General features: G+C 37.1%; 5 protein-coding genes across 10 annotated transcripts; 3 read left to right on the forward strand and 2 right to left on the reverse strand.

Annotated features, from left to right (window-relative positions):
• Nucleotides 1-501: 501 nt before the first annotated feature.
• On the forward strand, nucleotides 502-3,488 carry LOC106644912 (beta-keto L-gulonate decarboxylase). 3 transcript variants are annotated; one of them, XM_023390410.2, is made up of 8 exons: nucleotides 502-601; nucleotides 1,289-1,405; nucleotides 1,470-1,609; nucleotides 1,706-1,804; nucleotides 1,888-2,066; nucleotides 2,151-2,412; nucleotides 2,498-2,664; nucleotides 2,926-3,488. In XM_023390410.2, the coding sequence occupies exons 3-8, from the start codon at nucleotides 1,531-1,533 to the stop codon at nucleotides 3,097-3,099; spliced, it is 960 nt and encodes a 319-aa protein (XP_023246178.2). In that variant the 5' UTR covers nucleotides 502-601; nucleotides 1,289-1,405; nucleotides 1,470-1,530; the 3' UTR covers nucleotides 3,100-3,488. The 3 variants fall into 3 exon arrangements, with proteins under 3 accessions (XP_023246178.2, XP_023246179.2, XP_023246177.2); XM_023390411.2 differs by having other exon boundaries at nucleotides 520-660; XM_023390409.2 differs by lacking the exon at nucleotides 502-601 and adding an exon at nucleotides 683-829.
• Nucleotides 3,489-3,510: 22 nt separating this feature from the next.
• LOC106644901 (solute carrier family 35 member G1) lies at nucleotides 3,511-6,014 on the forward strand. Its single transcript, XM_089592568.1, has 4 exons — nucleotides 3,511-3,551; nucleotides 4,801-5,083; nucleotides 5,196-5,411; nucleotides 5,510-6,014. The coding sequence occupies exons 1-4, from the start codon at nucleotides 3,511-3,513 to the stop codon at nucleotides 6,002-6,004; spliced, it is 1,035 nt and encodes a 344-aa protein (XP_089448694.1). The 3' UTR covers nucleotides 6,005-6,014.
• Nucleotides 6,015-6,257: 243 nt separating this feature from the next.
• Nucleotides 6,258-15,477, reverse strand: LOC106642266 (uncharacterized). 4 transcript variants are annotated; one of them, XM_089592629.1, is made up of 9 exons: nucleotides 14,972-15,477; nucleotides 14,668-14,765; nucleotides 13,349-13,737; nucleotides 12,852-13,271; nucleotides 12,396-12,761; nucleotides 12,196-12,318; nucleotides 11,880-12,119; nucleotides 11,080-11,407; nucleotides 6,258-10,982 (listed from the first exon to the last, which is right to left on the reverse strand). In XM_089592629.1, the coding sequence occupies exons 3-9, from the start codon at nucleotides 13,696-13,698 to the stop codon at nucleotides 9,342-9,344; spliced, it is 3,468 nt and encodes a 1,155-aa protein (XP_089448755.1). In that variant the 5' UTR covers nucleotides 13,699-13,737; nucleotides 14,668-14,765; nucleotides 14,972-15,477; the 3' UTR covers nucleotides 6,258-9,341. The 4 variants fall into 4 exon arrangements, with proteins under 4 accessions (XP_089448755.1, XP_089448754.1, XP_089448757.1 ...); XM_089592628.1 differs by having other exon boundaries at nucleotides 14,668-14,866; XM_089592631.1 differs by having other exon boundaries at nucleotides 11,880-12,116; nucleotides 14,668-15,477.
• Nucleotides 15,478-17,024: 1,547 nt separating this feature from the next.
• On the forward strand, nucleotides 17,025-20,062 carry LOC106642275 (uncharacterized). Its single transcript, XM_014357002.2, has 5 exons — nucleotides 17,025-17,484; nucleotides 17,561-17,642; nucleotides 17,716-17,805; nucleotides 17,880-17,969; nucleotides 18,041-20,062. The coding sequence occupies exons 1-5, from the start codon at nucleotides 17,422-17,424 to the stop codon at nucleotides 19,876-19,878; spliced, it is 2,163 nt and encodes a 720-aa protein (XP_014212488.2). The 5' UTR covers nucleotides 17,025-17,421; the 3' UTR covers nucleotides 19,879-20,062.
• A 185-nt stretch (nucleotides 20,063-20,247) lies between these two features.
• On the reverse strand, nucleotides 20,248-21,512 carry l(2)k09848 (WD repeat domain 74 lethal (2) k09848). Its single transcript, XM_014359480.2, has one exon. The coding sequence runs from the start codon at nucleotides 21,446-21,448 to the stop codon at nucleotides 20,384-20,386; it is 1,065 nt and encodes a 354-aa protein (XP_014214966.2). The 5' UTR covers nucleotides 21,449-21,512; the 3' UTR covers nucleotides 20,248-20,383.
• Nucleotides 21,513-22,402: the final 890 nt, after the last annotated feature.

Genomic DNA, 22,402 nt, shown 5'->3' on the forward strand with positions numbered 1-22,402 from the left:
TTGAGTTACAAGCCGATCGGTATATATAAACAGTGTTATGTAGGAGGAGGTATGTAGACCGATTTTTGTGTTCCATACCTTTACCGTTCGATCGTTTTGTAAATGTAAACCGTTGGTTATTTCCCGCCACGCTTTCAATGTTTTTTTTTGCAATTACCGTAAAAATAATAAGCGTAATATCAATACCGATTTTTTTGCCTTGGTCGGGTAATTGAAACATAATTTTTTTTTTTTTTTACAAGAGAGCGTTTCATATTAAAGCTCGTATGTACAACATACACTACCGGAAATATATAACAAAGTTTACACACGCATACTTTACCAACATGTATGTACATCTCTCGCGTTACACGCGTCGTGAATGAGATAATTGCCCAACCACACATGTATACGTATATAGTACGACCCCCAATGATTTTCAACAAGTAGTTGTGAGCTGTACTATATATGGTAGGCACTTTTTTTTTTTCTCTCCCTCTCTGCTCTGCTTCTATTCCATGAGAGGTTGCACGCAAGTAAATGTGTGAAGGCTGTAAACTCTACCTACAGTTGCTCTCCCGACAACAGCTGATGAATACACAAGAACTTGCATATTATATAGGTAAAAATGAATGGCTATTCATGGAACAACAACTGCGTGGGCGTGACGTGCGATTTTAGGTGAACACACCTATACTGGCATATATACCGTTTCATATACAACTCTCGTTATCGTTAATTGTGCAGTTGTAAAAATCGTAATATCGAGGTATTGGGTCGATTTAGTGTATTAATTGTTATTGTTAGTTACATGTTTGGCCAGTGATCGTGTGTTGAGAGAAAAAAAAAGGTACAAAAGTAACGTGTGTGCATCGATGAACGAAGGAAAGAAAAAAATGTAAAAAAAAGCGAGAAATCTCTTATCTGTACTAATTTTTCTCTCCCACTATCCAAAAGTGCGACGTGTACCCTCCTTGTGTGTGCATGTGTATATATATATATATTATTAACATCATAACACTCGGAGTTCGCGCGCGTCGTCGTGCATATTGTCAAATTGCGTAATATCCTGTTGTTCTTGTTGTTGTTGTGTATACATATATTTTTGTTTTTCTTTCAAAATTACGCGCACAAGTGTACACAAAAAATCGCGTGCGTTTGTCAAATTTTCGCGAAACTGTTGTTCGCGGTAAACGAAAGTTTGAAAACATAATATATATGACACTCGCCAAAAATAGAAGCTGATTATCAACGGATATATGATATATTTTTTTTTCTTTTCTCTTTTTTTTTTTATCACACATTGCAGATAACAAAAGTGGCAAAACGAAAACGCGCGGCGGAGGTATGCAACGCTGATCGCGGCGCACTTCTATTCTCTTGATTTACCACTGAGCTAGCACATCGCGTAAGAATACAATAAAAGGTAAAAAAAAAAAAAAAAAAAAAAAATATATAAAAAAAAAGATCTCAATCATCATCGATAATAGCTAGAGCTTTCATTAAAATCGTCGCGACCAACAAATATTGGAAAACAAGGAAAGACACACCATGGCTACCCTGGACGCTGGTAAATTCAAAATCGAGAAGCGAGAGCTCCACGTCCCTTCCCTCGATGAAGTAAAAAATGGTAAAAACAACAAAAATGACTCTACGTACACGTGTGGTCGCAATAACGCTTGTAAAATTTACATATACGTATAAATATTACATTGTTGTCAACAAGTGTTCATTGACGCGCTGAGGGAGAACTTTGCCGAGGCCGAGATCGAAGTCGTCGATTGTCCCGATCTGACGCAGGAGCCGTTCACCCTGTCAGCTCCGGGTAAGTGGCCCCTTCCCCCGCATCTTCTAATGTAAAAAATACCATGCTGATGCAACTGCGTACGTAACGTTATTCATATATAGGTCTCGGTGGGAGAGTGAACATCCTGGAAATCGGCGGTCCCCCGTTTCTACTTCCAACGGTGCAGAGGGACAAAGTTTACGACATCCAGTCCCTGCTGAAAGACCTCAAGTACGGCGACAGGGCCTTCGTCGCGGGTGCCGGAGCCGGACCCTGGCCCTACCTCGGCACCAATTGCGAGGTAAGCAATAATATACATACCGATCGCACAAGCACCAACATATTATAATATAATAATACGTATATATTATTGCTTCGATCGCAGATGATGATGAACGTGATGATGGACTCGGCCAAGTTGAAGAACGGCACGCGCATCGCCTCGGTGGAGAAAAGCGAGGGGAGTTGTGTGCTTGAAACGTTGAAGGGCAACGAAACGCGATTCTCCCTGTTGGCCAATCTATTTCTCTGCGAGGGTATACCGGGAAAGGTGCTCAAGGTGCACGCCAAGCAGCGAATCGGCAACAAGGACTTCATAGCCACTATGCAGCAGGCCTTGGCAGAGCACTACCGGGACAAGCTCGTTGGTAAGCTCGGTGACATATGGCAATTTCGGGCCATTTTTTCGTGTGTCGTGTATGTATACATATATATATGTACCGTGGGCTGCAGGTCTCGGAGGTACATTCGTCATGATGGAGGGCAAGGCCAAGCAGCACGTGATGCCGGATTTCTCGGAGACGCCGCTCGACAGCGTCAAGCAGCTCGACCACTGGCTCAAGTTTTACGACATGTCCGCGCCCTTGATCGCCGTCGGGACTTTCGTCTCCGCGGAAACGGTAAGCTGATAATATTTGGGTGGCATGTATAATATAATATAATTCGTACGCGTGCACCTCGAGTTACTTTTTTACGTTCATTCGTCGAAAAATGTTTCTCGCCCCGTTATCGATGTAGGTGTTGGGTATATATTGATAAAGAGGAAAAAAAGGCGAGACTCGCGAGAGATAAAAAGTTTTATCGCGGATCGATAATACACGAGAGACGGTGTGCTCCGAGTTACACAGAGAGATAAAAGTAAAGGTATGTTTCTTGCGCAGGAGCTCGATCTGCGAGTCCAGCATTTCCACAGTTTCTCCCATCATGGCGAGGGTGGGCACTACCACATCGACACTACGCCGAATGACGTCGAGTATCTAGGCTACTTCAACCTTGGCGAGGTGCTCTACAGGATCGACCAGCCGCCAAATACCCTTCAGTTCGGCAAGGATTGAATTTTTTTTGTTTCATTGTACACTTATTGCGATATCACGCGCGCACTCGTCCGTGGACGTTGTTCTTTTGGTGAAAAATAATAATATTTTATATAGCGCGATTGTTGGAAAAAAAAAGTGATAATTTAGTATACGCCCGTTTGCAATAAATACTCCAAGTGCCCGTTGAGAACATGTCACTCGACCGCACCGCCGATGTTCTACAATGTTGTTCAGATTTGTACAATCGAGTTTTATGCAATAAAGCGCACTCGTTGGGAAAATAAAAATAAAAAAAAAAGAGGGAGAGATACGGAGAAACGTTTAATTTTTGTCACCTCGCACACTTTTAACAAGTTAATTACCGGGACATTGAAAAATCCCAAGGAGCGTCTCGTGTCCGTAAATATAAAAAGTTCGAGCTCTCGCGACATGCCGTTGAACACCGAGTTGACAAACTCGTACGGCAGCGTGTAGGGGAGACCGGGGCCGTATGGGTCTCTGGGGAATATGGGTCTTGGCTATATTTACGGAACTAGGTGACCTAAAGTTTCAATTTTTTTTTTTTGTAATACATTTGAATAAATAATAATGAATGACAATAAAAATCACATAGGTAATCAAATGAAAAAATTATTATTGACGATTGAAATTTTCATTCCGAAAAAAAAAATTTTTAACCAAATTTATTAAGCGAAAAAAGTAGTAAAAGTTATTATTTTGGGACTTATAACTACTGATATCGATAGATGAACTCGTGTACTTAAATTTGATGCCTTTAACACATTATTTTTTGCCACTACTAACTGTTAGTAACCAATTTAAATAAAAGTGGCTTATGAGGCGGTATGGGTCAGTCTCGCGGGGCTGTATGGGTCAGCATCGAAAGCCAAGCAGACGGTAAATGACAACTGTGACATGTAGTCAAGGCAGTTTAGCTCGTTAGTTTTAATTTAGATTTAAGTTTATTTTAAGTTAATTTCAAAAGGCAGCAGGACAAAGATCAATTTATATACAAACCAAGTATGCAATTTTTATATTAATGTTTTGCATTGTAATGTTTTGCACTAAAATTTTTTTCGAGGTTATACAAACAAAATTTCGTCAAATCCATCGACAAATGTTATTCAATAATCTCAGTTTTTGTCAATATTTTCAAATTAGTTGTGATACATATTGCTTTATTTGCTCTGACAATATTTCCAGAGTTTATTATAACTCGTTATTTAAGATTAAATTTATCTGTGATCAAAGTAAAAAATTTCATGTGCAGTACGATGCTTAAAATACAGATTGTTTTTAAATTTTTATAATTATTTTGGAACTAATTTGGAATAATAAAATTTTTCAAAAAATACATCCAATTGTAGTAATTAAATAAGTCTTAACGTTTTCAATAGATTAAACAAAAAAAAATTTTACTTCATAAAAAATTACCTTGTGTAAATAAATGCACATAAATTGGTAGATTCTTCATTTAAAATACACAGGCCCATTGAGCCCCGTCGTAAGACCCATACCACCCCAGCCCTGAGGCGGTATGGGTTTTTTGAGATACTAACCTTTTATGTTTTTTTGTGAATAAATCACTTAGTTAATAATTTTTTAAGTGGGTGAACTTTGTTCCTGGGATGTTAAAGAATCGATTTAGTATTTCAGTTAATTATTTACGATTATGTTTTTCATTTCCAAGTTATGTTAAACCATTCGTGGCCCATACAGCCCCGGTCTCCCCTACGCGGGCCTCGACGCCTCCGAGCGATTCAGCAACAACTTCGAGACCTACAGCGAGGGCACCAGATGGCTGGGGATACTGTTCGCCTTCCTCTCGAGCGTGTGCTTCTCCGTGAGCGCGACGCTCGTCAAGGACATCCGAGACGTCGATCCCATGATACTCCTGTCCATCCGCGGGGCCGTGCAAATCGCCGTCATGATCCTCGTCGCGCTCAAGAATTCGTTGAACCTCGTCGGGCCGAAAGATTACAAACTACTGATCCAATTGCAGGTAAACCCATCATTATTGCCAATAGGAGTAGACGAGCGAGCCTCATTATCAATAAGTTGTACACACATGTCGTTTAATAAAACATGCAATGTGTAAACACACAAAATTCAAGGGCTTCCTCGCCGGTATGATGCTATCGTTGCTCTACTACAGCTTCAGAAAGCTACCCATCGGAGACGCGACGACGATAGTCTTCAGCTCACCGGCGATCGTCATTGTACTGTCGTTCGTGTTTTTGAGCGAGCCCTGCGGAGTGCTGCGAATCATGGTCATTTGCTTGCTCACCACCGGGGTTGTTTTGGTCGCCCGACCTCCTTTCTTGTTCGAGGTAGCATCATCACGTATATACAACATTATATCGTTGATTATTTTTATATGTACACCGATCGTCGTGTGCGATATGAACATCTAGTACATTCATTCCAGATGAGCAAGAGTCCTCCCCAGTACGATGCTGTTGGCTACGTGTGCGCCTTTCTGACGACCCTCTTTTCCGCAGTGAACATCGTGGTCCTGCGCAAATGCTCCAAAATACATTACTCCGTGATGATCTTCAACTCGTCGGTCTGGTCCATAGTGGCGGCCGCGCTCTTCTTCTCGCTCGTCCCGGTGGACGCCAATCACATAGGCAGTGAGCTGTCGGCCCTTGGACGTTGGTCCGCCTGGGGTATGATCATGGCGACCGCGGTGGCCGGTCTCTTGGGCCAGATACTGATGGTGACGGCCTTGGCGATCGAGAGCGCCGGCAAGGTATCGGTCGCGCGCTCCTTCGACATCGTACTGACCTACGCCATTCAGATATACTTCTTCAAGGAAATCCCGACTGTTTCTTGCGCCGTTGGTGCTCTGTTCATTTTGTTTAGCGTCGTTTGCATGGGCTTCGAGAGGAACATCTATTCCGTCTGTGATTTTATACCGTAGTCCGCACGTAGTTGTTACACCGCGCGGAAGAGTTAAAAAGAATTTTTCTTCTTCTTCTGCCTTTTTTTTTTTTTTTTGTTATTTGGTAAAAAAAAAAAAAAAAAAAAATCTTTATTCGAATTAATTAATAATACGTACACGTATGTTAATCGTATACTTTTTGCTTCTGTACTAGAAGAATACAATCATTTTTATTCTTCAACTGTCAATTTTATTTATGTACAGTGTAACATGCATTTCATTATTGCACAGTTATAAATGTTATTCCTAATTTTTCTCGCATTAATACACATTTGAAGAAATACGTGAACGATTTGTTTATAAATCTTGCTTTTTATCGGCATTAATGAAATAATAAGATTTTTTTCGTTTTTAATTATTATGTGTAAGTATCTGGTAATCATTTGTTTAAAGAAAAATACAATTATGGTAAACACTGAGATACTTCATCGTGCCTTGATTCCTCAAATATATACAATGATTAGGTACATTATATTCATTCGTATCCTCGGCCTCTACATGTAGAGTAATTATTATACACCATATGGCATGTAAACTACAACTGAGCTGGTACGCGTGATAAAAGATTCTTTGGAGCAACTTACATTTGCTCTTTTTCAATCTACTACACATTTTTTGTTTTTCTCTGAATTTACACAACATACTCTTGAAATTAAACGTTTCATTGTATTTGACATCTATGGACTTAAAAACAGTGACCACTATCAATTAAACATTCATGAATTTGCTGAAGCATTTTTCGTCAATTACTGAATGATTTGTAAGTTTAATTAACCCATTGCAATCGTTTTTGTTTACACCGACATAACTCTAAAATACTTGCTTTGTTCCAGAATCAAGATTAATTTTTAGTTAAATGAGAAAATTCATGTATACATACATTCATGTTTCGTCACACTTTCAACACACTAATGTACATTACATGAGCTTGGATTAAAAATCCTTTATTCTCTGTATCTTTGGTGGTTTTTTAAAAATATATTTATAATTTTCAACATATCTTTCAGTAGAGTCGCATGTATTCTTTGAGTTACTAATATAAAATTAGTTTTTTTGATTGTTCGTTAAATTTTTTTGGAATCAAAGAGCTGATTGTATTCAAACTATTCCGATATAACACGATAAGTCCAGTTCAACTACTAACTTTTTTAAAATTGTGCTAACATTACAATTTAACGAATAGTTAATGATACAATTTGTGAACATAAATGATCATTTTATATTTTATTGCGTTATTTATTAAAAATTTATCGATACCATATTTATTTAACGAAATATTACTTTCAGCCAAAAAAAATCAACATCTCGTGATACATATATAAATTAGTGAATAAAATAAAATTATCCTTAGCTTTCTAAAAGTTTTATTTATCAACTAATTACAGGTAATTATGAACACAATATTATTATTTGAGTGTTCAAAAAGTTTTTATCAAAACTGTACATAGCTGTTTAGTAACAGTAGTAGAAAAAAGATTTACGAAAAATACTTGTAATTTGAAAATATAATTTCTTTATTACATTGAATTTTGTCAAAAGGGATTCTGTGAATAAAATGTTGCACCCAGCGAAAATACAGAGAATAATATTTCGATTCTTTGTGTAACATGATGACATACTTTCTTTAAATATCTAATCCATGCTGTATGAACATCTATTTCTACATTACACATTAAAAAGATGTTATTTGGTTCTGTAGTTTTTCCTAATAGATTGTTCCAATAAGAATATAGAAATTTATATATTTAAAACAAAGATTTTTTTCTACTATTTACAAATATTTCCTCAATATTGTTATCATTATTATTTTTTATTTTTAACTGTTATTATTATTATAATATTATTACTATTATTGAAAATAAGTAAATTTACATTGATATATTGAATATCTCCAACATATCTGAAAAGTATTCAATGTGTCTTTTTAATATAAACTTTTAAGACTACACAGTATGTTACAGTATATGGTTAGCTATACAACTAATGTTTATAGAAATGTCATTAGCCATGATATTTTTTGCAGATTCTTTTCCCTAAATCAAATGAAATTTAATCAAAATTTCGGTATTATCGAGGGCTTACAAATTTATAAAATTTGTACAAAACTTTATCAAAATATGTAATTTTTTAAACAGTTAAAACATTCAATTCAATTTGAATAGTTACGTTGTTTTATTTAATGAGAATTACAAGATATCTTAATGAAAACAATCATGACGTGTACCAATATGTAACTTCTAAGATAAAATATACTTAAATTTTCAAAATTTTTACAAAACCCTATAAAAATTAAGCTTGAAAGTAATATTCGATTATCCACAAGCGTGACTGCCAGGTATGTTAATTGGCGTAATGTGTACAGTGTGAGGGAATTGTTTATTTTACTTCAATTGAATGTTTTGTACTCATGAGTACAACTAACATACCTAATTTATGGTCTGTATAGTAACTCTATCCATACATAAGTTGATTTATTTAGTATATAATTCAATAAAATTAAAACATACTCCAGTATTTACCTAGCTATTATAAATATATGTTATACGTAATCTATAATAAAATTTTAGGCGGCAAAATTTGCAAATACAACAGCAACGAGACTCATGTTTTTAAGATAATTCGATTTTCTATTTACTAAGCACCATCAAGGATGCAAAAATTACTATTATTCGTTTCTCATTTTTGTAACAAGTTAAACAAAGATATTCCAAGAAAACACAGAAATGTAACAATTAGGGAAAAAAGTTTTAAAAAAAAATTAAGATTTTGTTATTTGAATACAGCCAACTTCTAATTAAAACGATAATAAATTAAATATCATTAGGTAATTAAATACATTGTGTACTTGTTTGAATACATGATTAAAATCTAAAAAAAGACAAGAGATCGAATGTTGCATGAAAAGCCGATCAAACAATAAGCATTACGTAAGGGCAATCAACTTTATATTTTACAATTTAATATTCAAGGAAATAGGCATTTGTTATAATAAATAATTACTTTTGATATTAATCTACAAACTTTATGTATATTACATATTGGGAGAAAAAAATACGTACATATTTCCTAAATCAGCAAAAACTGACTAGGTAGAGGAAAAAAAAGTTTTTTGTCAATCAATTAAAACCAAATAACAGAAAGTATTAACCAATTAAATCTAAAATAAACGATACCCGTGCCTACAGTTCAAAAACCAAGTTGTCACACATTATTCGAGGATGAGTGAAAAATTGATACTCAGGTGTGTACGTACGTATTTCCTTTTTAATAGAACAAATCTCAAGAGACGCCTCATGAAAGGAGCCACAGAGTGCAATCAAATATGTACGGGTACGTGTAACAGTAACTCGTTACGAGTCTCAAAAACGAGAGCACACATCTCGCAGGTATACTCGACAGTGTCGGGAATTATAGTCTCGGGCACTGTCTCCTCAACCGAGCCCATGAGATTGTGCATGTCAAGCATACTATCATGCGTCGACTCGACCTTTACATTAAGTTTGACACTGTTGTTATTCGGCCGAATATCTTCAACGTTATTGACCTTTTCAAGATCCGGGAGTATGGACTCATGCATCATCTCTTCTTGCTCGGTAATGACGTTTGCCTCATAAGCAACTTCAAGATTATTACCATCAGTGACAGACTCAAAGAGTTGAGTAGGCTGCACAAACTCCGACTGTACACTGGACTGTTGTTGTAGTTGTTGTTGTTGTTGTTGTTGTTGTTGTTGCTGCTGCTGCATTTGTTGCTGCTGTTGTTGAATTTGTTGCTGCTGTTGTTGAATTTGTTGCTGCTGTTGCTGAATTTGTTGTTGCATTTGTTGTTGTTGCTGTTGCTGCTGCTGCTCTGTTGTGAACAGCGCGGTATTATTATTTGGAAGTGCAAGCATTGCTGTTTGCTGTTTTCCTTTCGCTTTCCTTGCTGCGGCCGTCTGTTTTCGTGCTTTTGTCGATCTTTTGGTAGGTGCACGACGCTTCGGAGCAGCTTTATTAGGTTTGTGCTTTGGCTCAAAATTAACAATATTTCCATTGTTATTGGTGATGTGGTTCTGATTGATATTAAACTTGTGCAAGCCTGGCTCAATTTTTACATTGATCATCTCCATTGGCGGTGGTTCAGTAGATAGGGATGGAATGCCTAGTGCCTCGTCTTCATTGAGTTTACTCGTAGGAAAAACAGCTGGAGCGAATGACTGCCTACCGTCTATGTGATAGCTGACATTTTTCGTGCGAGGCCGGTTTCTCTCACTGGCGACAGGTGGCAAAAGATTTGGCTTGTGCACTATTTGAGGAGGCTGGTGTTGTTCATTAGGCATGACCTTGGGTGTTCTTGTCACCATAGTTTTTGTCTTCTGACCGCGTTTTGCGCCTTCCATGCCCAATGCCACGGGAACTCGCGTTTTTTGCGTATGGATCATCTTTGGTCTGCCAGTTTGACTGGACGACGGCGTATCACTGGCGCTACTCGCACCCGCAGCATTTTTCTTGTCATCTTTTTTAGTCCTCCTTTTCGGAGTTTTCGTTTTCGTAGGAAACGTCTTGGAATTATTAACAATCGAGTCGATGTTTTGCATGGAACTTTCAAAGCTCTTTAAAATATTTTCATAGCCTTCCGCAACATTGGCTCGCTGCTTGGTTTTCTTAGCAACCTTACGTTTAGAGTTTTCATCGGAATCTGAAGGTCCGTCAAGTAAATCATAAGACTCGTTCATGCGAGACCCGAATGTATCCACATCCTGTTTCAATTTACGTCGGCGTTTGTACTTGCGGGGTCCCGATTGAGGTTGACGACGCAAAGCCGTATTTTCATCGCAATGAGCGACTATATGGGCTACAAGTTCTTCTGAAGTAGGCATCGCCTTGTTACATACTTTACATACGTAAGGATTCAAGCTGTTGTGACATTTTGGATCAGGACCTGAATGATGAGCCCTTACGTGCTCACGCAATACAACCTAATTTATGAAAAAAAAAAAAAAAAAAAAAAAAATTGGTTATTAAACATACTAACATTACGTATGTTCAAGTGAAAGGGTAATCAAAATGACTTACTCTTTGATTGAAAGCACGGGGACAAATGGTGCAGCCGTAAGGCTTTTCACCAGTGTGTATCCTTTCGTGCTTTCTCAGGGTACCCCCATCAGCAAAAGCTTTCCAACAGAAGCGACAGGCGTACGGTCTTTCACCCGTGTGTATGCGAATGTGTATCTGCTGCGAACTGCGACTGCCAAATGTTTTGCCGCACTCACGGCACGGGAAGGTACGGCCACCCAAGTCTTTGTTGTGAGAGTGACGGTGACTGACCAATGCTCTGCCGTCTGGGAACTCTTCACCACACTCATCGCATGCCACCATTTTATTACGATGGGACATCATATGTCTACAAAAAATACACAACTTCAATGAATAACCTGGACTTTTGTGATAATTTTTAGTCATTTTCATAAATTATTAAAAACGACAATAATTCAACGGTATAAGTAGACATAATTGACTCATTAATTAGCGTACTAGCCGATGAAGTAACACCATTCGAGAGGTCAAGTATCCCGGTCAAATTATTTTTAATATTCACGATTGTTTGATGGGAGGAATCAAATAACAATATGTTAAGAGAAATAAAAGGAAAAGGCAAAAACATGCATGACAGAAGCACAGAAAATGATAACGGGGGGAAAAAACTTTGAAAAAAGGCATAAAATAGACAGTGCAGGAATTGTATGAAAAAGAAAGTTGCATAAGTATATTCGGACATCATGCACATAGAGTAAGCATGGGGAGTTCATGACCTGAACCAGATGAATTTTCGCGTAATGAAACGAATGAAAAATGTGAAAAACAATATTGCATACCTTCTCAATCTGGCTTTGCTGTGGAAACGCTTTCCACATTTTGTACAGCTGAATGTCTTATCATTATTGTGCATCCACGAATGTTTCAATAAACTCCGTTTATCCTTGCATGTTTTACCACACTGTAAACATGTATTTGGTGGGGCGGTGCTAGCATGATTTTCCCGAATGTGTTCTGCAAGGTCTGCATCATCTCTACACTTACTACCACACATAAGACACCTACGACTAGGAGATCTGCTACATTGAATAAAAATAAGTTAGTTTTTGGCTAAAAACAGTTGACTTTTGATAAGAAATGTACGATATGAGTCACCTGGCATGTGATTCGGCATGGGCCAGTAAGGCTAATGCTTCCTCAAACCATTCACCACATACATTACACACATGCAGTGGACTAGAACTTTCTATAGCATCAATTTCTTGTTTTATATGCGTTCTAAAATATATATTAAATAACAATTTAATGGACACAATATGCCAAGATTTTAGAATGTATTAGTCAAAGAAACTTACTTTCTGTGACGTTTCAAAAGTTCTAGTCTGTGGAAAGGAATGCCGCACGTTTCACAAGTATAATCACCCATTCCCTCTTCATTAGTATACGTAAAATTATTTTCACTTTCTTCTTGTTCTGATGGGCCAATAGAAAGGCCGTGTTTAGTCCTCATGTGTTCATTGAACATATTTAAATCCCAGAATATTTCACTACAAGATGTGCACTCAAACGGACTGTCACCTCCATGTACTCGCGCATGAGAGGCTAAAGCTTTTTCTCTAGCGAAACTAAGACCACAAATTTGACAAACGTAGGGTTTAGTAACATCTGTGATTGGCCACCGTTGCACTTGTGGCTCATTAGTAGTCAATTGATCCGTCCATCTATAAAAATAAAAAAATAATTTGTAAAGAATTCAACGAAGGAGAAAAATATAAAGTATATTTGCATCAGTTTTATATCAGATCACTTACTTGCTCATAACTAATTTATTTGCATCGTTAAGGGGTTGTTTTGCAGGAGCTTTGCGTTTTCTTGTTGTGTTAGCCGGGGCTTTTTTACGGCGATTTTTAGAGAAATTGTCTTCATTTCCTCCTAACGGATCTCCGATATTATAGTTCATACTTTCTGACGGTGCATAAGCATGGATTTTCAAGTGATTAGCAAGTTCAGTTCTTTTTGAAAATGAAGCACCACACAAATTACAATCTTTGGGACGTTCTGTCGAGTGTGTCATCATGTGTGACATGAGAGAAGCTTTTTTCTTGAATCTTTTATTACAAAAATCACATGGATAAGGTCTAATATCTTGTTCGCACAAGGGTATGGGGATTTCCATATCATCATACTCCAGCAAACTATCATGGGGAACTTTGACGTCTGGCACTTCCATTCTGTAAAAAAATTCAACAATAATCCATTAAATATCAAAATGTTAATTTTACATCGGAATCATAAATCAAGAACTTACCCATCTTCAGGACCAGATCTCGCCCAGCTTTCAGCAATAACTTCTTCTGTGACTTCTATGTTAAGATAATCGTGGCCCTGATCTTGTGGCACAATATAAATGGATTCCATGTCATTTGACTGTGGAACCATGAGAATTTCTGCATCTGCATCTGTTACAGGCAAAGATTCTGCGTGTTCGGAAACTGTTTCCACAGTTTCTTCCACTGAGACTTCTTCACAGGCTCCTACTACTTCTTCCACTGGAGCATCTAATTCTGCCTCCAGGCCACATATGACCTCTTCGTGGATGACATTTCCCACCTCTTCGACCCATTGCAGGGTCAGATCACCTCCAACTTCCATGGACATGATTGATGATTGTGTGCTGCTACTTTATCACCGACACCACTGCAAAACAAGCAAATTTAAATATATATCAAGCCACTTTTAACGCTTGATGAATATTCAGCTGAGCTAGAGTTAATTTTCGACAAAGTTGCATCAACATTAATTACAATTAGTCTACGGTCTCTCAACTTTCGTTACGGACATATCATTTTCATCTTTAACACCCAATCATGAACGTATGCTATGAAACCGTAAAAAAGGCAATACTTTAACAAAACACAATCATATGGATTGGAGAGATAGCTAAGAGAGACAGAGAAAAAAAAAACAAGAGCCAACGCCTACGAAATTATGCGCATCGCCGAGAAAAAAAATCTAATCGTTGCACAACATGTCGCGACCCGATAACGGTAGTCCGACCTCCTCGTGGAAGCCGCGGCGTAAAATTGGCGACCCTCCTCGGAAAGAGACAGGAGTTTGTTGACATCTGCAATTAAAGGTTATAAAATGTAAAATGTAGGTTATGCTTCGAAAAAGCCGCTCGGCGAATATTTAGAGCAGAAGATCGATCGGGCCCGTCGAGCGCGAATCATCGGACGGTTGCATAACATCACAAGCGGTCGACGGTCGCGAGGCAGACCCAAGCAAGACCTGACACGTCCGCTACGCTAATAACGGCTGAGCGTCAGCAACGGAGCGGAGAGACGGAGACTCGATTCGTCGGTGGTGGTCCCGGATAGTTACAGTGCTCGGGCGGCCATATAGCCCACATACATGTCTGCACCGCCACCATTTCTCGTTTCACACCCGCAAACTTATTTCCATCTTTACTTCCAAACGATAGGTATAAACAACGATGTAGACGATTCATTGATGTTTCATACAACTTTACTGATAACGGAGGAAAAACCGGGGTCTTTTGACCTGTTGGATTGCGTACACGACATAGGTACAACATTATCGTCCTCTGGACGTGCACACAACACTTACTTTTAACAAAAATGACGGCGACGACGTGGTGTTTGCTCCTCACTTACTCCCTGAAGCAGTAGCACAACTCATAATGACGATATTGCTCGTCCTAGAGCCTAAATTAAAAAAACCGTAAGAACTCCTCTGTATGGTAGCCAAAAAGTAGCTATGCAGGCTGGTTTTGATTCACGTTTTTCTTCTCCGTTTGTGGGAGTATCTACCGAGTACGTAGCACTTTATTAGAAAGCACTAAAAATGCACTCACTAGTTCAATTTGCGGATAGCTTTGCCTTTACCCGCGAAATGGTAAGTATATACACACCTAACCAATAAAATTGTTTGCAAGTTGCAACAGCAAGGGAGGCGGCGGAGGCGGTGGATGATGAAGCTGCTGCTGCCGCCGCGTGCAAGAGTTGTCCGGATGGGGCGAGTATGTTTGGCGGACCGCTACCCGAGACACTGCGCGTCGTCGTCGGCTCGACCTCAACTTTTTCCTGGTGATAGCGCTGATGTACTGCGATCACGACGATGATGACGATTTCGGCGACCTTCACTTGTTTTTTTCAATTATTTCTTTACTTTCTCAACGTTGCGGTGGTAGTACAACTACACACAGAGGTGGTAGTGATACGCTGCGCGGTATATAGATATAGGTACACCACGTAAGGTTGTACCATCAGTCCATCAGTAAAAGTAGACATGTACTATTCCACATCACCCGGGAAAGTATACCTATGTATGCATATGTAAGCCTAGTGCATAACTGCATACCCGTGCAACTGAGCGAGAAAGCGTTAGCCGTTGCGCCTTTCTTTTCTCTCTCTTAACGTCTACATTGCTGTGGAAGTTACAACAAAATGGCTGGCGCGCGCGCTCTTGTCTTCTCTCCTGTTCTTGCCTTTTGCGTCTGCTTTTACGCGTGTGTGAGAAGGATGAGAAACAGCGGGAAGACGAAATAGACCAAGAGCTGAGACCCGAGAGTGGTCGAAAATCTAAACCAGCCGCCCGCCATGCACTCCCCCGCTAATACTCTGAAACTTCATGATTCGTGACGATCCGAAAAATTTTTGTCATGAGTATTTCATTCTAGTGACGAGTTGTGTGGTAATTAAAATAGTGCCATGTAGTAATTTTTATAAACCAACCGCAACATAGACCAACGGATAGAAAATAAAAAGTTCTTTGGTTAAATGCCATTTGCGGCAAGATCAGAATTCATCTTTTATTCGATATATGACCTTTCAAAAATGGATCCATGGTCGATTTTCAAGTAGAAGATATAAATTAAAATCTTACCACAAATGACATTTCACTGGACAAATTTTTGTTTTCAATCCTTTGGGTAAAGTTGCGGTTGGTTTAAAAAATTGACCATATGACACTACTTTTATTACTACATAATTCTTCATCAAAATAAACTATGACAAATATATTTCGGACCTCTACGAATAATCAAGTTTCGTAATTTTGGTGAGAGTTGCGGCTGGTTTAGATTTTTTACTACCCTTGGGCTCCAGCTATTAGTCTAAAAAGAAAAATGTTCCGCCGATCGGTGTCGGTCAGTCGATGCGATCATACATGTGATATATTAACATACGAATTGTACGATTGCGTGTGATGGTGTGATCCTTGCGATAGCCGGTCAATTTGCATGTGTGTCAGTAGTTTGTGTATATATATATGTAAATCAAGTATCAACATTGATCAGAGGATCAGAGAGCTTTTAGACTTTAGAGAGACTCCAAAGTTTCAGACTGAGGTCCGATTCGCATCCCAATTGTATGCTGGCGTCAACAGTTGAAAATACGATTCGGATACGATTGAGAATTGGGAAATTCAGGATGCGAATAAGTACTTACGATTTATTTATTTATTCGAACGCATAACCGCACTACTAAATATATGCCCCCTAGGTGTGATGTTGACTCTTTTGAAAAGTATATTTGCTAAATATAAATTGTTTTCATCTGAATGTAAATATAAATCAGGTTCATCTAAAAATCAGTAAAATTTTAACAAGCACATAGTACATTTCGTATATTGTATTTGCTTACTTCTATTTGCTAAGTTTCTTGGTGATTCTCTCATTTCTTAGAGATAAAGTTATTGATTTTCAGAAATAAGCGGATGAACAAAAAAAAAAGTTTAAAAATATTTTTTTTATATGTATGTATACATACAGCCTATCTGCAGTGTCTTCAAAAATATAAAAATTAAAAAAAAAGTCTAAATTAATTTTAAAAAACCCGCGTTTGATATTTTTAGACAACAACGGACAGTCGGACAACGACGTTACAACACAACGATCAGTGGAAATAGGTGGCGCTTTTATCAGTTTAATTTTTACATATTTGAAAAGGGGGGGGAGAGATCAAACGGAAAACTTGTGATGTAGGTATTTAAATACAAGTTCCGACTCAAAAACTGAAACACGCTCCTTTTTCTCCGTTTTTTTGTGATAAGTTAAACCAAACTACTTGAATAATATCTCTTTGGAGGATTTCTCCAAAAAACTTGCGTTTTATAAAATGAAAAGAAGCTTGATGATGTTCTGCTTTAAGGTGTAAAGTGAAGTTGTTTTTAACCTGTTCAATGTTAGCGTAAAAACTTTTAATAATCAACGAACGGACGAAGTTCGCGATTTCATGATAGACAAAAGTAAACTTGGTAGAAGATAGTGAAGATACGCTGGTGTTACGTAAATGAAAAAATTGATTTCTTATGGAATTAATATTTTATACTTTTAAATCTGAGACTTAACCAAGTGTCAGAATGGCAGTAAACAAGACTCCAAGCAGCTCGTACAGTTTTTTCAGTGATTTGACTGCATCAGGGGTATGTTTGATACTAGTCATTTCTTAAATTAATGTGTTTGGTCGAATTTTAATTGTTGTTTTACTTATATTTTTAGGGAAGTAGTTATATGCTTCCAGTGAGAATAAAAGTTACCCCAAATACCTCAGCTAGGCCCTTATCCGGAAAGAAACAACACAGTGAGATTTTAATTATAAGTTACACATTTACTCAATTAAAACATTATTCATAAGATCGTTTATTTTGATCTAGTTATAGATAAAGAGATACTTCAACCTATTCTCATAAAAGATTTATTTAAAAACACACAAAAAGATGGACGAAACTCGATACTTTCATCAGGTAAATACCTTTTCACATACTTTTATTTTTTATTTCTCCAAAAAAATTACGTTAAAATCTTATCAATTTTTCAGTGTCTACACAAAAAAAGAGTACCCATTCTCAAAGATCAAGTCAACCTTATTTAACAACACAGAGTTGTTATAAACCTAAAAAGAATGAAGGTTTGTCCAAAGTTTTATTGGTTACTCTTGTATTTATCTCTTACTTTTAATTAATTATTGTATTCACACAGTTGAAGAACAAAACCTTTGTAATCTGAAGTCCAGTGGAGGAAATAAAGTTAGGCGCCAGTTGTATACAACCTTAGACTCTCCACAAAAGTTTAGCCTCGAAAGCAAGGAAAATTCAACTAAGATGAAAAAGCCAAAGAAAACTGTTTCAAAAAATTTGGTTGAAACTATATCGAAAAAGGATCAAATGAACGACAATAGTAGAAAAAGCCTATTGCTACCACCCAATACTATTAAAAATAATTACATTAGAAGGTCAGGGTCTAGCTTTAAAACGGTAGTTGAACAGACTACAAAAACTAGCACATCCGACGTTAATAAAACTGCTAAGAATACTTCACAAAATACCGAAACAAAGAAGTCTAACTACAAATTGCAAAATAATGATAAGGAAATTTCAGCTAAAAGTAATAAATCTTCATTCAATCCTACAGATCGTGAAAGTCAGTTTGGGACAAAAGATAATTGTTCTGTCACATCACCAGTTTTCAATAGGAAAACACGCAAAACTAAGCTTCCTTCTCATACCGATGTAATGGAAAGACCGTCTGTCATAATGAGTCCATCAAAACGGAAATCAAAACGATCAAATAAGGCAGACATTGGTTTAGAAAAGCAAAATCCACGTGTTAGCAGAGCGGTGTGTATTAGCAACATACCAAAAACTCAAAATACCAGTAAAACTGAAGTCCTGGAGTTTGATTACACGAAAATAAATAGCTCGGATCAAAGTAGTTTGATCCAGCTTAAAAATTTTCTTGAAAAATCTTTACACACATCGGAAAGCCAAGCTTTACATTTGAAAAGAACGCTTCAAGATTTAGAAAATCAAGTTTTGCAGTTAAATAAAGCAATAAGTTGTATTAACATGATCATTAGTGAAAACTCGGAAATCGAAGTTGCAGTAAAAGTATCAAATGATCAAGTAGAAGAATGTACTGAAGTTACTGAAAAATGTAATCTATCTTATACAATTTTAGACAGTGATAAAAATTTACCTATACCGGTACCTAACAAAAATCTAGAGACCGAGAATAACAAATTGATAGAAAAAATTATTGTCTCTGAAAATGTAAATTTATCATTTTCAAAAGAGCAACAAGAAAAGACAGAAGAGAAATCCAAACCTGAAGTTTTGATGCCAATAAGAATACTAGTAAACGATGCAGATTTACATCAAGAATGCAGTGAAGCATCTTTAGAAACTTTGAATGAAGTTGCGCGCTTATCTACAATTGGTGAAGTATCTTGCGAAATGTCCTCTGACGTCAATGAGTCAAAGAAATATGATGAGAAAGATCATTCTGTAGAAGACGACAAGAATCATTCTTTTGAAGATGAAAATTATAAATGTGAGAATAAAGAAAATATTGACGACTCTGCAAATAAGATGATGCACACACCGAGTCAGTTGAGAACGTATCGGCGATCAAAGTCACTTATCGACAGTTGTAACTCGCAAAGAAGACGATCGGCTAGAATAGCCGCGAAAAATATGTCCCACTCAATGCTATCCAATTCGGATAGACAAGACAGTTTTACGCTTTTGGAGAACGAATTAAATGTTGTTCACAAACCACCACCCTCGAAATCAGCACCAGTTTCACCGATTAAGGTTCCCTTGACACCCTCATCAATAAAGCAATGGGGAAATCTAAGGGTCCCGCTGAAAGAATACATGGCCCTAAAGATAGATGGGTCCTTCCTAGTGACGCCTGATGTCAAGAAATTTCAATCGCGTTTAGAACCAACGGATACTCCGTCCTCCAGAAAGTCGCTGTCACGGAAGATATTTATGGAACTTTGCGATCTTTATGCTGAATCACCTGAACACAATTGACAAAAGGTTTAATTCTTTAAGTTTTTTTTTTTTTTTCAAACTTTTTTACGATGGATTCTTATTGCATACACATTATTTATTCATTAGTAGTTTAATTTGACTATAAAATACATTGTACTGTGTAATATGTCAAACTTGTAAATTTCCTTATTGCTATTAAACATACTGGCTATGTATATTTTTTACTAAGACAAAATAAATATAAGATTTATTCTATATAGTAAGAATTTGAATAAATGTAATAATAATAGTTCAACTCACATTAGTTCTAATTTCGGGGATGTTTTTATTTTAATAAGACAATTAGTCGTAATATTAAAGTATCGTTTGTAGAAAAATGATAGTATTTATTTAAAATATAACCTTATGTTCGATATTTTACAAATTTGTTACGATAAAAACAAGTATAAGTCTCGAAAGAATCTTATATTTATAACAAAATTGTTTGGTACACTATATTTCATTGATCAATAAAACGTAGCCAACACTGCAATGTCAAGCATGTCTAATCACTAAATTCTATATCAGAATCTTCAGATTCGGAATCACTTTTAACTTCGCACATTTCTATTTCATTATCTTCTTCCTTTTCAACTTCCTTCATTGAAAATTCTGACCGCAGCACCATTCCTGACAACTTGGATGTCAGATAGACTTTTTTCAACAGTTTTTTTGTGGGTAAGTCATGAACATACAAGTGCCTGTCATAACTGACACTAACAACGTAAGGTTCACTTTTACTAACTGCTAAAGCAGTAACTGCTCCAACAGGACCCTTGTATGAATTTAAAATTTTACCGGTCTTACGTAAGTCTACCAAGTTCATTTTTCCCTTACCTGTTCCACAAACGACTTGGAAATCGTGAAAACAGGAAGTCACACTAGTCACTGCTTCGTCTTTCATTTCAACATCCAACACAGGCCTCCTCTGAGCATTTGTATCGTAAAGACGTATGTGACCATATTTCCCCACAGTTAACACTTGTCTATCATTGGACATAAAGCACAAGTCCGAAATGCTTACGGGTACTCTCATTTCCAACCAATCGTGTCTTACATTCTTTGCAGTAAAAGTGTTGGCCTTCTTCTCCAAATTGAACAACTTCAGCGGATTCTCCAGACCTCCAGTGGCGATGACAGTTTTTTCCTTTCTAGCTTGCCGCATACGACATAATCCTTCACCAGCCTCCAGCAGCAGCTGCTCTCCCAAATTATCATTGTGCGTCCACAATTTGATCTGACCAGATTGAACAGCAGTCAGAATGTGATTGTTGCACTTGGCAATACCAGTAATGGGTCCTTTGCCAATGTCGCAAACAAACGAGGTTTTGAACGAGTGATATTCCGTGTCGAAGGTCTTGACGCTCCTCGTATCTTTTGATCCACACGCCAAAAGAATTTCCTTCTCATCGTTGTCGCTCCACGTCATAAAGGTTACCTGGTGGTGATCAGTTATGGACACTAGGTTCTGTATGTTTTTTGTGAGGCACGATTTCTCCTTAACCTTGATGCCTTTGAATACACCTGACTGGCCACCCACGAAGACATTAAAATCATCCTTATAATTCATTATTTGTCAATCAAGAAATTAACCGCACATCAGCCGCATATCAGAGCGCGTGGTCCGCGAGATCGACATCGACTCCGTATTTTGAAAACAATTGTAGGCGCGCGCGCGGGTTTCGACCCTCGACCTTCGAATCCTTCGATATCGATTACTATGATTTTGATCTAAGCCGATTAAGGTCGATTCATATTTTGAAACGAGTTAAGTCGATCCAATAAATTCAGCCATGATGGATTTCAGTAAATTTGAATTTGAAGTGTTAATTGAAACGTTAATTTACTGTAATGGTATACTTATGATTTTTGAAATCGGGATTTAGAAATTTAAAATTATTGTTTTTATCATGCATTTTCGAAATAGATTTATACTTTTTATTTTACTTTAAAATCAATTGCTTGTTTAAGTAACGAGCACATATTTTTTGTACATATTATTATGTACTGTTATTGAAATCGATTGAATCGAATTTTTACTACTTATGTTTTTATTATTATTATTATTTTAATCAGATCAGATTAATCGAAAGTCAAATGTGGCACTGGTGTGTGAAGCAGTGCTATTTTTATGTACGTCCGGAATATATATTATTTTTGTACATCTTTTAATTATCTACAGAAAAAAAAATTTACATACATTTATAAACAAATTAATACTTGTAAACAACGGAAGTTTCTTAAACTTGCACGTGATGAGAAAAGTTAACTGCGTAACTTTTTGGACGATAAGTAGTGAAGTTTTATTCCCTAAAATATTCTACAGTCTCCATATAGAAGTATTAAGACATTTATAGATTTTAGGAGACTCTGCTCTCCAGCGAGCTCGAGTGGTGGCATGCAAGCTTCCGTAAATTAATATGTAAAAACCTAAAAATAGCAGATAGCAAGGCTTTAGCTACTGTGGTAGTAGTGAACGCTAAATGTTTACCACGCCTAAGTAGCTAATCTCAATGAGTCAGTC

The sequence above is a fragment of the Copidosoma floridanum genome, unplaced genomic scaffold (genome assembly GCF_036245765.1).
Source record: "Copidosoma floridanum isolate Cflo_tuat_1 unplaced genomic scaffold, Cflo_Japanese_pri ptg000019l, whole genome shotgun sequence".
Lineage (NCBI taxonomy): Eukaryota > Metazoa > Arthropoda > Insecta > Hymenoptera > Encyrtidae > Copidosoma > Copidosoma floridanum.

Coding starts and splice junctions, on each gene's coding strand:
- LOC106644912 (XM_023390410.2), top strand. CDS start 1,531: ATGGCTACCCTGGACGCTGGTAAATTCAAAATCGAGAAGCGAGAGCTC. Junction 1,610..1,705: donor CCTCGATGAAGTAAAAAATG/GTAAAAACAACA, acceptor GTTGTCAACAAG/TGTTCATTGACGCGCTGAGG. Junction 2,665..2,925: donor CTTTCGTCTCCGCGGAAACG/GTAAGCTGATAA, acceptor TTTCTTGCGCAG/GAGCTCGATCTGCGAGTCCA.
- LOC106644901 (XM_089592568.1), top strand. CDS start 3,511: ATGCCGTTGAACACCGAGTTGACAAACTCGTACGGCAGCGT. Junction 3,552..4,800: donor ACAAACTCGTACGGCAGCGT/GTAGGGGAGACC, acceptor TGGCCCATACAG/CCCCGGTCTCCCCTACGCGG. Junction 5,412..5,509: donor GACCTCCTTTCTTGTTCGAG/GTAGCATCATCA, acceptor CATTCATTCCAG/ATGAGCAAGAGTCCTCCCCA.
- LOC106642266 (XM_089592629.1), bottom strand. CDS start 13,698: ATGTCCATGGAAGTTGGAGGTGATCTGACCCTGCAATGGGTCGAAGAG. Junction 12,319..12,395: donor CTTTTGAAACGTCACAGAAA/GTAAGTTTCTTT, acceptor TATATATTTTAG/AACGCATATAAAACAAGAAA. Junction 11,408..11,879: donor AGCAAAGCCAGATTGAGAAG/GTATGCAATATT, acceptor TATTTTTTGTAG/ACATATGATGTCCCATCGTA.
- LOC106642275 (XM_014357002.2), top strand. CDS start 17,422: ATGGCAGTAAACAAGACTCCAAGCAGCTCGTACAGTTTTTTCAGTGAT. Junction 17,643..17,715: donor ATCCGGAAAGAAACAACACA/GTGAGATTTTAA, acceptor ATTTTGATCTAG/TTATAGATAAAGAGATACTT. Junction 17,806..17,879: donor AAACTCGATACTTTCATCAG/GTAAATACCTTT, acceptor TCAATTTTTCAG/TGTCTACACAAAAAAAGAGT.